Source organism: Colossoma macropomum, unplaced genomic scaffold, assembly GCF_904425465.1.
Source record: "Colossoma macropomum unplaced genomic scaffold, Colossoma_macropomum, whole genome shotgun sequence".
NCBI lineage: Eukaryota > Metazoa > Chordata > Actinopteri > Characiformes > Serrasalmidae > Colossoma > Colossoma macropomum.
The window spans coordinates 56,498,126-56,512,038 of NW_023494792.1; the positions used below are offsets into that span (position 1 = coordinate 56,498,126).

The 13,913-nt window shown below is 43.1% G+C and overlaps 1 protein-coding gene across 2 annotated transcripts in view; it reads left to right on the forward strand.

The window, feature by feature from the left end:
• Positions 1–13,913, forward strand: part of scube1 (signal peptide, CUB domain, EGF-like 1) — a 92,296-nt gene that overhangs the window by 729 nt on the left and 77,654 nt on the right. For both annotated transcript variants that reach the window (XM_036577639.1, XM_036577640.1), the window contains exons 2-3: positions 2,156–2,278; positions 8,328–8,453. In XM_036577639.1, coding sequence (XP_036433532.1) covers positions 2,156–2,278; positions 8,328–8,453 — 249 coding nt within the window. The remainder of the gene's footprint in view (positions 1–2,155; positions 2,279–8,327; positions 8,454–13,913) is intronic.

Consider the following 13,913-nt stretch of genomic DNA (forward strand, 5'->3'; position numbering starts at 1 on the left):
AGTCCCAATGGTCGTGAGTACGAAGTACACTTAAAAAGGTGGTTCTCCAGAGGGTTCTTCAGTAAAGGGAATGGTTCTGTTTAGAACCACGACTTCTATGTAGAGCCATTGCATGCTTATATGGTTCTTTGCATGGTGAAATGGTTCTTCAGTTTGATGGAGAATGTTGTCTATGGTTCTATACAGCACCAAAAAGGGTTCTTCTATTAGGGTGTCAAGTTTGTTATAATAGCAGAACCCTTGTTTGTGCTATATAGAACCATATACAGCAGATTCTCCAGTCTGAGGAGCCGTTAGACCATGCAAAGAACCATTTCTGTTTAGAACCATGAGTTCTGTGTAGAGCCATTGCATGCTCAAATGGTTCTTTGCAGGGTGAAATGGTTCTTCAGACTGATGGAGAATATTGTATATGGTTCTACATAACACCAAAAAGGGTTCCTGTGTTATGATGTCAATTTGTAATAATAAAAGAACCATTGCTGGTGCTATGTAGAACCATAAACAACAAATTCTCCAGTCTGAAGAGCCATTTCACCATGCAAAGAACCATTTAAGCATGCAATGGCTCTAAACAGAACCATTCCCTTAACTCAAGGAGAACCCTTGGAGAACCACCTTTTTAAATAGTGTACTGCACAGTCACACCCATTGAGACTTGTGATTATGTCCTTTTAAGGATATAGAACTCATGGTTCTAAATAGAACCATTTCCTTACTAAAGAACCCTTGAAGAACCATCTTAAGAGTGTAGCCAATGTCAGCACAGGCGGCGCCAATCGTAGCACAGATCACCGGATACCACCAGCCAATCGCAGCGGAGAGGGCGGGGCCTGCAGGAATACGGGTGGAGGGAAAATCACGCTGTCCATCCGGCGCCTTGTTATCGACCACCTCACCGGGGGTCATCCATTGCCTTAACTACCAAGTGGGTGCCTTAGTAACGAAAACCCTGCACGAGGAGAAAAAGTCGATACTTTGACAGATCAATAAAAACGGCGCTGTTGTCTTTAAACCCCAAATGATTTGGGGTTCCATGTGATTAATGATGAGAAGAGTGCAGGAGTGAGGAGAGGCGCAGCACAGCCAGTCTGCTCCACCTCTGCTGCTTCTACGACAGAGACATAGACTTTTTTGCTCTTTATTGCTTTGTAGACATAAAATGTGTAAATGTAAGCCCAGTTCTCCAATGAGGAGGCAGAGCAAATGAAGGAAGAGATCAAAAAATGATTTAAAATCATATATTCTACACTCTGTCACTGGGGCAGTGCCCCTCCTCTCACTGGGGTGGGACCCTCAAGGGTACATCTCAGTACCTTTAGTCAGGGAACATAACTGTAACATAATCCACTGAAATGATATTTTCTAAGCTGTACTGACTCCACACACCCCGTCTCGTCTCCAGGCTTTTATTTTACTGTTCTATTTTAAGTCATTAGGTTATCATAAGGTACAAATATGAACTTTTCACCTGGAAAAAAACTTATTTAAGGTTCACAATCAGACCTTAAACCATTGTTTCACCTTTGAGGGAACATTTACACTGTTTGTACCTTGATGAATGAAGAATGTACCTGCACAGAACCTTTATTTCTAACAGTGTAAATCATATATATCGCTGTTGTCTGAAGAAAATCTTGCATCTCCTAAATGGTAACTTTACAGGAGAAGGAAAAAACCTACTTTGCTTTTAATGTAAGTCAATGGAACCAGATTTTTTGCTAAGTCATTTTGGGCCATTTCTTTTCATCCATTCAAAATCTACACACAATGTAAAGGGCAGCAGGCATTTTCACATTATGTCACAAACTGAAAAATGTGATATCCTTGCCTGATGTTTCAAATGAAGGATTAACGTAGGCTGCATGTTTGAATCCTGTTCGCATTAACGTAGGCTGCATGTTTGAATCCTGTTCGTCACTATCAGGTTGATTAAACACATTACCTCAATGCTTTACGCTGATCTGAATCAGCGTCTAGAAGGTGTGCCTGCCTCACTTCTTATCTCACTTTTTCTCTTAGTGAACCGTCCATCAGCTGTGCCTGTGTAGGAATGTTTCAGATCCACATTGTTTGCTAAACCGTGAATCACCGTGATGCAGTCGCAGCACTACCAGTGAATAATAGTTCCTCCTGCGTTGTTGCTTTTTCCCAGACGCAGACGAGTGTTCAGAGGCCACAGATGACTGCCACATTGATGCACTGTGCCAGAATACCCCAAAGTCTTTCAAATGCATCTGTAAGGCTGGCTACAAGGGAGATGGCAAGCAGTGTGAAGGTGGGTTTACACACTTATGTGCAAGCACACTCGTGTTCAGCCAGTTCCACGTGCAGTCTCTCTCTCTCTCTCTCTCTCTCTCTCTCTCTCTCTCTCTCTCTCTCTCTCTCCCTCTCTCTGGGCAAGTCATACAGCTGTTCTTCAGCCCCTGCTGTGGGTCTTAATTAGTGAAGAGGAAGTGGAGTGTGGAAGGTGTGAGGTGCTGCCATAGTGTTCACACCTCCAGGTTCTTTTTCTGCCTGAGAGCACAGCACAGCTGGGGCGAACACACACATACACACACATGCTGACATACGCAGAATGTAGTACGTATACGGTATGTACACAACATTGCATACAGTTATGCAGTTACTTTCGTGCAGGTCATGCTGACATAAGGACACATACGAACGATTACATCTAAATGCACACACTGCATTTGGACACTACATCCATGCAGGAGTCCTTACTTGTGTGTGTGTGTGTGTATATATATATATATATATATATATATACATATATATATATATATATAATAAAATGGATATGTTGGAGGTTTTCTTCCAACAACAGCGATATACACACATGTATATATATATATATATATATATATATATACATATAACTTTACAGGAAAAGGAAAAAACATACTTTACTTTTAATGTAAGTCAGTGGAACCAGAATTCTTTCCAGGTCATTTTGGGTCATTTCTTTTTGTCCATTCATCATAAACTTTACATACAATGTAAAAAATAAATAATTTTTAAATTATGTCAAAAACTGAAAAACGTCAAAAATGGAGACACAAGGTTTTCTTATATATATCTAAACACACATGCATGTTCAAGTTGTGCGTACATATACATCACGCTGCAAAAGACGTTGTTCATTTATTCGGTTTCCACAATCTCCAGTCAAAATGGCAACTAGTTCAAGTTTATTCTTCAGCATCAGGAAAAAAAGCAGAAAACTACAGAGCCCTGCTGGTGACTTGCCATATAAATAAAAATAATGTGTGGCCATGCCATATTATTGCATGGGAACAAGATCCTAATGCGTGGCCATGACTTATTAAGGTGTAGGAACAAGATGATTATTCGTGGCCACGAGATCATGGCTTATTAAGCCATGATAAGCCATGCATTAGGATCTCATTCTCACACCTTACTAAGTGGTGGCCATGACTTAATTATCTCGTTCCCATGCCTTACTAAGTTGTGGCCACGCATTAGCATCTCATTACCACACCTTATTAAGTGTTGGCCATGACTTATTATCTTGTTCCCATGCCTTACAAAGTCATGGCCACGCATTAGGATCTTGTACCCATGCATTAATAGGGCGTGGCCACGCATTTGTTTTGTTTATATGGGATGTCACCAGCAGAGCTCCGTAGAAAACACATATTTATCAGAAAATTACACAGAAGCCTTGATGACTACATATAATACCCCTCAGTATTGAATGTGTCCACCTCTAGCCTTTAATAAAGCGTCCATTCTTTTCGGGATACTTGCTTTCAGTTCAGTCTTAGAAGTTGGTTGCATTTTCTGCTTCTCATGATCCAAGAAATCCCAGACACATTCAGTGATGTTGAGGTCTGGACTCTGGTGGTCAGTCCATTATTCCTAGAACTCCAGCAGATTCACAACATCCTTTCAGACCCATAGCGCTGAGTCGTCTTCTCACAGTGGAAGGATGGACAGAAACACCTGTGGATGTTTTCAGATCTGAAGCAGCTTGATTTTCTCCTCTCTCTCAAAGATGAAAGCTTTTAGTGCTCTTTATCTGATGGGGTCAGTGTCGGTGGCATACCAGGTCTTGCAAGTTTGTTAGGAGTCCCACTTTCTCTGTAGCTTTTAATCATTTTTTTTTAACTCCAGCTTGGAAACTCTTGCTTTTTTTGGCTGTTTTGACAGACAATTAAGCAAATAAACAGTGGTTTTGGCTTTTTTTCCTGAGGGCATCAGATGATTTATTCCCTAAATGATCACCTGATTTACACAAAATAACTCAGTTTGTTCATTTGAGAGAAGGAGGCAGCGAGAGAGCCTGGTCAGAGTGACATCTGGACAAGAGAAAACATCTTGTTAGCGTCCCTTTGTTTTTCCTGCTTATGTGCAAGGCATTCTTCATCTGTGGACTGTTCTTTCTGTCACACTCCCTTTTTACTCAGATGTTTCGAGCTAATGTTTCAGGAGATGGGAAATGTGCTTTCTACCTATTACGGAACCTGAAACCCATTTTCGACTCCATTAATAAATTAGGTGGATTTGAAGTGGAATTGAACCAGACCGTGCTCTGGAGCAGAATCTCGATGCTGAAGTCTGAGGCTAGACAGAGCTGACTAGAACAACACATCTTTTATTTCCTCCAAGGAAACAGAGAGAATGTTCTGGAGCTTACAGGAGCCAGTTCCTCCCACCTTAAAACCACAGTCTACACAGCACAGAAGCAGAGGTGGGGATATATTCTGCAGCGTGTGCAGTGGGGACCTACTTTGGTTTGCGTATTTGTTTAAGTGTGTGTGTGTTTCTGTCCGTTTCTCTCGTCTTTGTCTTTACGCAGGTCTTTCTTCGTATGTATCTCTGTCTCTTCCATCCCTCCCTTTCCTAGTGTGAGTGGGCATACTGTCCACAGTGGAGGCTGGTGTGTAGTGGGTGGGAGGGGGCCGCGCTGTCTGAAGCAGAGAGCCCATTACCAAGACCCTAGTCTCTAATTAAAGCCCTCCGTGTTTGGCTTTGCAGGAAATTAAGAGAGCTACTCAGAGGGCTTGGCTTACTCTTACTCTGTCATATCGTCTGTTTACATTGTGATGTCCTCTGCTTGTAGCCAGCTGGCAGACTCTAAAGTTTATGAACGTAAAGAACTAGCTCTCAGACGCTTTGGTGTTGATTAGCAGTAGGAAGTCACGGTACGGCTTGGCTTTTGTGGCCAAGAATGTGGTGGCTGAGACTCTAAGGAGAGGCCTGTGATAGTCCACAGACGTCTGGTGAGGATCCAGAGCTGGGCATCATGTTTGACAAGCAGACACAAACGCATTGCATGCAATTTATGCTCCGTTTTGGCACTTATTTTAGATGACAAGTCTCCACACACCATTACCCCTGTCGCAAAGTTTGTAGCCCTTTGTGCTGTTTCCTTTTTTCCCTTCGAATGGAAACCATGATTAGTGACTGAAATGACTAAAAGTGCAGTAACATCAATAAACAGAACATTGCTGTTGTCGGCAACCATGCAGCTTCTAAAGACACTGAACAGCGCAGCATTTAATCCACACTTCTGACAGATTGTTCAGTAACAGTAGGTGATTAAAACTGTATTTTCATGGCCTCCAGGCCTCAGGCTCTCAGCGAACGTCTACGCTCAGTGAAAGGGGCACATTTATTTAGCTGGCTTCTCCTTGCTGTAATGCGATATTACGTTTGTTAATGGGACTATGTAGATTTTTCCATCACTCTCTCTTACTCATGCTCTCTCAGGCATTGGAAAAATGTGAACTTTTCTTGCTCTTGTCACCAGTAACTGGATGTCTGTGGGGGTCTGAAGGGTATGCTGTTACATCTGATGCTGACTTTGTATTGTCTGTATAAAGGTTTATATATAGATGCTACACATGAACCCCTTAACATTCCAGGCGTATTATTTTTCAGTAACTACAGAGTCTTCAGTGCGAACTTATAGAGCTTTTCTTAGGTTATAGAAGTGTGAAGTGAAACTTTGGGCCTGGCCTGGTTAGGGGTTAACCATGTAAGTGAATGTCCAGCACAGTGTGGTCTTTCTTCATCAGCTGTGCAGTTGTTTTATTTATCTTCATGTCAAAACTGAAGAGGCATTACATTAAGAGAATGGGATATGGAGAATCCAGGGTTGACTTGGAGACCCTGTCAAAGATTGTGTGGTGTTTATTGAACATTGATAGATCTATAGGAGCGACTACAGACTCAAGAATCACTCTCAGGTCTTGATTGTTGTCAACCTGTTGCATACATCACACGCAACTTTTCACAGTAATGTATCTCAGTGTTAATGGACCTTAAGCTTGCTGTGTTAGGCCCTTGGAAGTTTCCATTCTGTTTTTATCTGTCTGTGAAACAGGTCAGGCAGTTGTCGGTGCTGCAGGCATGTCCTAGTCTCTGCTGAATGTGTGTATGTGTGTGAGAAAGATGTAGGGAAGGGAAGAGCAAGACTGAGACAGAGAGAAAGAGAGAGAGAGAGAGAGAGAGAGAGAGAGAGGTGTCAGACTATTAGTAGGCCATTGTCTGCCTGGTGTCTGCTTGTTCGTCACAGTGCTGCTCCTGCTCTGACTGGCTGGCTGGGTGTAACCACCCTTCGTTACTAACCCCCCCTCCTTCCAGAGCAGGTCAGTCTGTCTGTGCTGCTTTATATAGTTCTACACACAGCATCACACACACACACTCGCCATCACACGTACACAAAACCCAGCCACAGAAATCCCACCTATACACATTCATACTCCAGCTTGTGCAGAATCATAGCAGTGCTCCCACACCTCCATTATCCACACCACAGTGGCAGAGAGACATAGAGGTATCACACCCCACTCTTGAATTTTGCTAGAGAACAGATCTGCATTTTGACATAGGAGAGAGGAATATCTCCACAGAACCAATACGCTCTGAGGCCTGGCCTGCACAGCCGCAGCCAGGACAGTGGTCGGGAAAAACCTCTAGGCACACATTAAAGGCCTTGATGTTCTAAAGGGCTCCGAACAGGAGGAGGCATAGAGGAGATGGAAATAGAAGGAGAGTGTGAAGTTAGAATATGACAAGGCGATGACCTGAGAGAAAGGCAGTGGAGAAAGTGCTTGGAGGCAACCCGTCGCTCCGATCGTTGAGAAACGCATCATGCTTCGTAGCCTGCAGCTGTTCGAACAGCAGGCCCAGTCACCACTAATCATCCCTGAACACGGATAGGGGGGTGAAAAAGAGTAGGAAAAGACCTTTTACTTGGAGCCTCGCATTAGGGAGGTGCGAGAGTTTGTTCACTCGGCTTTTTGAGTCCTGCTGATTCTTAGCAGGGTGTCGAGACCCTTCGGCCTCTCGGCGCGGCGTGTTTCTAGTTTTGGATGGAGGGCGGAGGGGGTGTCAGTGGGTTAAGGGGCAAGCAGGGGGCGTGCGAGGCGTTGCCCCCCGCTGACCCCACTCCTGCTGAGGTGTCGGTGGAGGTGCCTAATCTGCCCGATGGGATGTTGAGTGTGAACACTTCACCTGAGATTGGAGGGTGACTGTGTGTGTGCGTGACTGTTTCGGTGTGTGTTAGAGCGGAAACAGCTTTAGCCTGAAGCTGTCGGCTTGCCGCTGGCTGATGTCAACAACAGCTCTGGGGCAGGAAGTGTGTCAGCTGGAGGCTAACTAGCCGTCCACTCCGCTAATGACCCCCTCCTCCGCACTTCTTGTACTGTGCCCCTCACACTCTTAACAGCTTGCACACTCACTCTTAACTCTCACCTGTGAGGCCAGCCTCTGCTTTGTGCTCAGAGTTTTTTTCAGTCCCTTCTCTTGCGGTTTAGTCTCAAAATCAAGAGCCTTATGGGGCTTCTGAGCAGGAGTGGACCTGCCTGTCTTTTCTATCACCACCTAACTTCTTCCACATTAAGCTTTTGGAGAATTGTCTTTATGAAAATCCCTCTTTTTCTCTCACCCTTTCACTCTATCCCACTGCTGTGTTTCTCTGAAGGACTGAAGCGTATTAAGGACAATGCATTTGATTTGCTCTGGAAGTCCCATCTAAACACACAAACCAAAGCACAAAGCTCAAAAGCATGTTTATGGATTCTTTAGGGATGAGTTGGCTCGTAGTTTGACAAGTCTGTGTACTCCAACAGCGCTTTCTCCTCCAAAACAGCCAAAAATGGCACTCCGACGGTGATGAGAGTGTGTTCAGACCTCTATTACTGGGCTGAATATGTGAGTGTGATTAGTCTTTTGGTATCAGTCTGCAATACTGTTACATCACAGGTCTTTGTCTCATGACATTCAGCTTGCTTTTATCACTTCCCTGAATGAGAATTTTAAGTGTTTATATTTTGTGTGTTTATTCTGTTTAGATATAGACGAGTGTGATAACGACTACAATGGTGGCTGCGTGCATGACTGCATCAACATCCCTGGCAACTACAGGTGCACATGCTACGACGGCTTCATGCTGGCAGATGACGGACACAACTGTCTAGGTAAGCTCATCAGGAGTGTCTGAATGTAGCACTCCACAGCAGATACACGCACACAGGTGCACATCTAGATGCATGCGCCTAACACACACATACACCGATCAGGCATAACATGATGACCACCTCCTTGTTTCTACGCTCATTGTCCATTTTATCAGCTCCACTTACTATATAGGTGCACTTTGTAGTTCTACAGTTACAGACTGTAGTCCATCTGTTTCTCCGCATACTGTTTTAGCCCCCTTTTACCCTGTTCTTCAGTGGTCAGGACCCCCATGGACCCTCACAGAGCAGGTACTATTTGGGTGGTGGATCATTCTCAGCACTGCAGTAACACTGACGTGGTGGTGGTGTGTTAATGTATGTTGTGCTGGTACGAGTGGATCAGACACAGCAGTGCTGCTGGAGTTTTTAAACACTGTGTCCACTCACTGTCCACTCTATTAGACACTCCTACCTTGTCAGTCCACCTTGTAGATGTAAAGTCAGAGACGATAGCTCATCTGCTGCTGCACAGTTTGTGTTGGTCATCCTCTAGTCTTTCATCAGTGGTCACAGGACGCTGCCCACAGGACGCTGCCCACAGGACGCTGCCCACAGGACGCTGTAATTGTAGAACGACAAAGTGCACCTATATAGTAAGTTGAGCTGATAAAATGGACAGTGAGTGTAGAAACAAGGAGGTGGTCATAATGTTATGCCTGATCAGTGTATATACACACCTCCACCACCACACACTGGTTATTACTCTTCTTCTAGCCACAGCTAGGTTGTCTCTAGTCCGCTTTCTCTTCAAGAGTTTGCCTCTCCTCTTCTCTTTGCCAAGTGACCTCTGTAAGCACCCTTCCATAAACATAAACAAACGCGCCTCTGTGCACTCTGGGAAGTGCAGTGTCTAGCCCAGCGCCCTCGTTCTAGCCATCCGGACAGGAGTCGCCTGGCAAGAACCCCCTTGATTATTTTCATCTCTTTAAAACGTCACCTTTCAAGTCACCAGTGGCACAATCACAACCAATTCCCAGAATCCAGCTGGCACAGTGGATGTTTATGTTAGCGGTTAACATGGCCGGAGTAAAGAGAAGTCAAAGAGAAAATTAATAACTCAGCGTTTCGTATTTATTGAAATAGTTCAAAGATGAAATTCCATGACCCTGAGAGGCAGGGCTGGTTTAATGGTTTTCGGGGCCTTGCCGTAGGGGTTCAGGAATCTGGTGAGAAGTGTGCTTTTTTTGTTTTGTTTTTTTTTTCATGCAGCAGATCTTCGACATGTTCGTCTGTGTTTGTACTGTAAGTGAATGCAGATGTTGTGTTGCTGGTTTGAAGGGGACTTGTCAAGCTGTGGTGTGGTTCTGCGCTGCGGTGTCTTGGTGAAATGTGTGTGAAGATGTAAATTATAATAGCCTCTCTCCATCCACCCAGTGTGAAAAAGGAGAGGCAGAGAAAGAGAGAGGAGGGAGCAGAGTTGGAGGACAGTGCCTGACTAGCTTGGCGGAGGAGGAGAAGAGTTGGGCTGCTCTGTCTCTCCTCCTCTCCTCCCTGCTTGTGGAATCCAAAGCAAATACTGGAGCAGGACTGGCGGCGTGATTGAGTTTCAGGATGCTGACCTCATCATTTTTCATTAGAACACAATAATGATGATGGATACCGAAGTAGGACGGCTCAGTACGGCCCTTCATCACGTCCCTATTCCAGCTACCTTAACTCTGCCTGCTACATCTGCTCTCTCTCTCTCTCAGTGTCCTTCTCTTTTTCTCTCAAGCTCTTTTTTGTGTTGCTTTGCCGCTTTCCTTTACTTCATCCGCTCATTGCCTTCTGTCCCTGCATTTTATATCTTTAATCTCACTTTTTTTGTTGTTTTTCCACTCTTTTTCTCTCTCTATCCCTCTCGTGGACCGCGCTTCTGTCTTTCTCCCTCATTTTCTCTTTTCCCCCTTTCCTCCCCTCCTATCTCTGCACTCTCTCTCAGTAAGTTCTTGGTTATCTTGGCTGTGGGTCTTCCTGGAATGACTCCAGGCTGTTTCCCCAGAGGCGATGGGCTCGCTCTCTATTTGACATCTTTATTGTGGAATGTCTCAAATAGAAGTCTAAATGATGGCGCTGGGAACCAAGACAAGACCGTAGAGGGCCATCACCGGCACCAAGAGGGCTCTCCTGTTCTGCACCCCCACTTTCTCTCGCTCTCCATCTCGGTTTCTCTCCGAGTCTCTTGATCTTGCTCTGCTTTTCGTCCTTATTCTCAGTCTTGTTCTTTCTCTTTTCTTCTGTTTTGCTCTCTTAGCCTTTTGCTCTTTCATCCTCTCCCCTCTTCATTCTAATATTCTTAGTTGTGTCCCCTCTTTTGCTTTCTGCCTGTCACTTTTAATTCACTCTCGCTGAATAAGTAATCATTCTAATGACTGTAATTACGCAGGTGTGGTTTGCTGGTAGAGAATATGATGATCTCAGTTTTGTATGTCTGTCATTGGTGACTCTTTATTTTGAGTGGTCTCTACAAAACATTGGGTTTTGATTAGGTTTTGGGTTGAGATTAAGGTTAAGGTTAGGATTAGGGCCAGGATTAGGGTTAGGTGTTGGGTAAGGTTGGTAAGGTTAAGTTTTGTGTAATGGAAGTAACATATTAACAACACATCTACTTAATGTAAGTAATGTATCAACAGAACATCTACAAGATATTTACTTCAGTGTATTCAGATTCTTCACTACTGCTACTTCACTGATATGTTGTTGATGTGTTACTGATAATCTGTTAAGAGTTTATTAATCATCTACAAAGGACCACTCCAAATAAATTGTTAGCCTTAGATAAAAAATTAAATGCTGCAGCTTCACTACTCAGTGAAATGTAATGAAAAGGGCCGGCGAGCTATGCCGCTCCTGATTCACTCTTTATTTACAGCATTAAGCATAATTGCATTAGTAGAGCTTATTTGCTCTGTAAGCTTTCGTTAGTTGTTGATTACAATGGCTCATTAGGACAAACTGTTCATTCAATGCATAACAAGCATTCGTTCATTCAGTCAGTCAGTCATGCACTCTTAAAAAGGTTCTTCAAGGGTTCTTAGTAAATAGAATATTTAATATAGAACCATGAGCACTCAAAAACCATTCGCATGCTTAAATGGATTCTTTGTACCGTGAAATGGTTTTTCAAGTTGATGGAGAATGTGTTATGCATGGTTCTATATAGAACCATTTTGAAAATGGTCCTAAATAGCACCAAAAAGTGTTCTTCTATTGTTACAATGTAAAGTTTGTAACAGTAGCAGAACCCTTTTTGGTGCTATACAGAACCATATACAACACATTCTCCAATCTGAAGAACTATTTCACCACGCAAAGAACCATTTAAGCATGCAAATGGTTGTTTGAGTGTTTGTGGTTCTGTATGGAACCATTTGGTCCTATATAGCACCAAAACGTGTTCTTCTATTGTTACGTAGCAGAACCCTTTTTGGAGCTATACAGAACCGTATACAACACATTCTCTATCAATCTGAAGAACCATTTCACCATGCAAAGAACCATTTAAGCATGCAAATGGTTGAATGTTCATTGTTCTATATGGAACCATTTTGAAAAGGGTCCTATATAGCACCAAAACGTGTTCTTCTACTGTTACAATGTCAAGCTTGTAACAGTAGCAGAACCCTTTTTGTGCTGTACAGAACCATATTGCTGTTGTCATAACAAAACCTTGTAGCTCCAAAATGATGACTTTGCAGGAGAAGGAAAAAACCTACCTTACTTTTAATGTAAGTCAATGGAACCAGACTTTTTTCCAGACCATTTTGGGCCATTTCTCTTTGTCCATTTGACATGAAATTAACACACAGTGTAAAGAGTAACTGACAAAAACTGAAAAATGATAAAAATGGAGATATGAGGTTTTGTTTCAACAGCAGCAATATAGAACACATTCTCCATCAATTTGAAGAACCATTTCACCATGAAGCGTGCAGATGTTTTATGAGTGTTCATGGTTCTATATGGAACCATTTTGAAAACGGTCCTATATAGCACCAAAAAGTGTTCTTCCATTGATATGATGTTAAGCTTGTAACAGTAGCAGAACCCTATTTGGTGCTATATAGATCTATATTGCTGTTGTCGTAACAAAACCTTGTAGGTCCAAAATGATGACTTTACAGGAGAAGGAAAAACTTACCTTACTTTTAATGTAAGTCAATGGAACCAGATTTTTGTCCAATTAATTTTGGGCCGTTTCTTTTGCTCCATCTGACATGAAATTAACACACAGTGTAGAGAGTAACAGGCATTTTCAGATTATGACAAAAACTGAAAAACGGCAAAAATGGAGATGCAAGGTTTTGTTCCAACAGCACACATTCTCCATCAATCTGAAGAACAATTTCACCACGCAAAGAACCCTTTAAGTATGCAAATGGTTATTTGAGTGTTCTTGGATCTATATAGAACCATTGCCTTTACTAAAGAACCCTTGTAGAGCCATCTTTTTAAGAGTGTGCCCTTATGACCCTTTGGCCACATTTTCCTAGTTTTTCCACCTCGTTTCATTGCTGACTTTGTCTTCTGATGCATCATGTCTGTGCAGAACTTCAGCACTTATAGCAAATGAAGAGGAAGTGGAACTTCTGAAATCCTTTATACAGAGTTTAAACCTTCCTTACATCTTTCTACATGATTGTCTTCACACTCACTCTTTCTGCAGTGTCCACACTTTGCTTTTTGCTCATCTGCATTTCTGCTCTTTCTCCCCACCCTTCTCTCTTCAAACACATCAAGCATTCACTTCACTCCTCTCACACTCACCTCACATAGATGATGTCATCGTTTCCACTGAACTAAACAGAACCGGGGAGACAGCAGTAATGAACAGTTGACTGACCTCCGTGAGCAGACTCCTTCAGCTCTGGCATTGATTGTCCTCCTGTTAGTGTTACGTAACGGTAACGTCACAAGAACATCATCATGGAGCCAAGTGTTGACAGAAGAACTAACATTATTTTTAAAAGGACATTTTTAGGGCATCGATTGCTGACATTTGAGAATTTGTTTTGTAAGAGCTGCACCAGTAGTTACGGACTGCTAAACCCTTTTAAACCCTTTTATCTACTTTCTTGTTGGCCAGCTGTGTGTATGCTGCTGTGTGTTATATCAGTTTGGCTTAGGAACATCCACACTTAGCAATGCAGCAGTTTTAACCAGAACTTCACACACTCACACGCACGTAGCAGAAGCCTCGGACCCTGCGAAAGAGCAAAAACAGAGGCAAAACAGTGTCTCCATCTGTCGGAGCTCATGTAGGAAGTCATTTCACAGACTCCCAGATGCCACATGTCAACAACTTAAAGCTCTAATTGATTTAAGATTGGCTAATGGGCAGGCTGATTAAAGGGTAATCTAGTGCAGTTCCTCCCCGTCTTTTTTCATTTCGATTCTTATTTGTTTTCCCTGTCCGAGCCGGCAGCTGGACTCAATGTG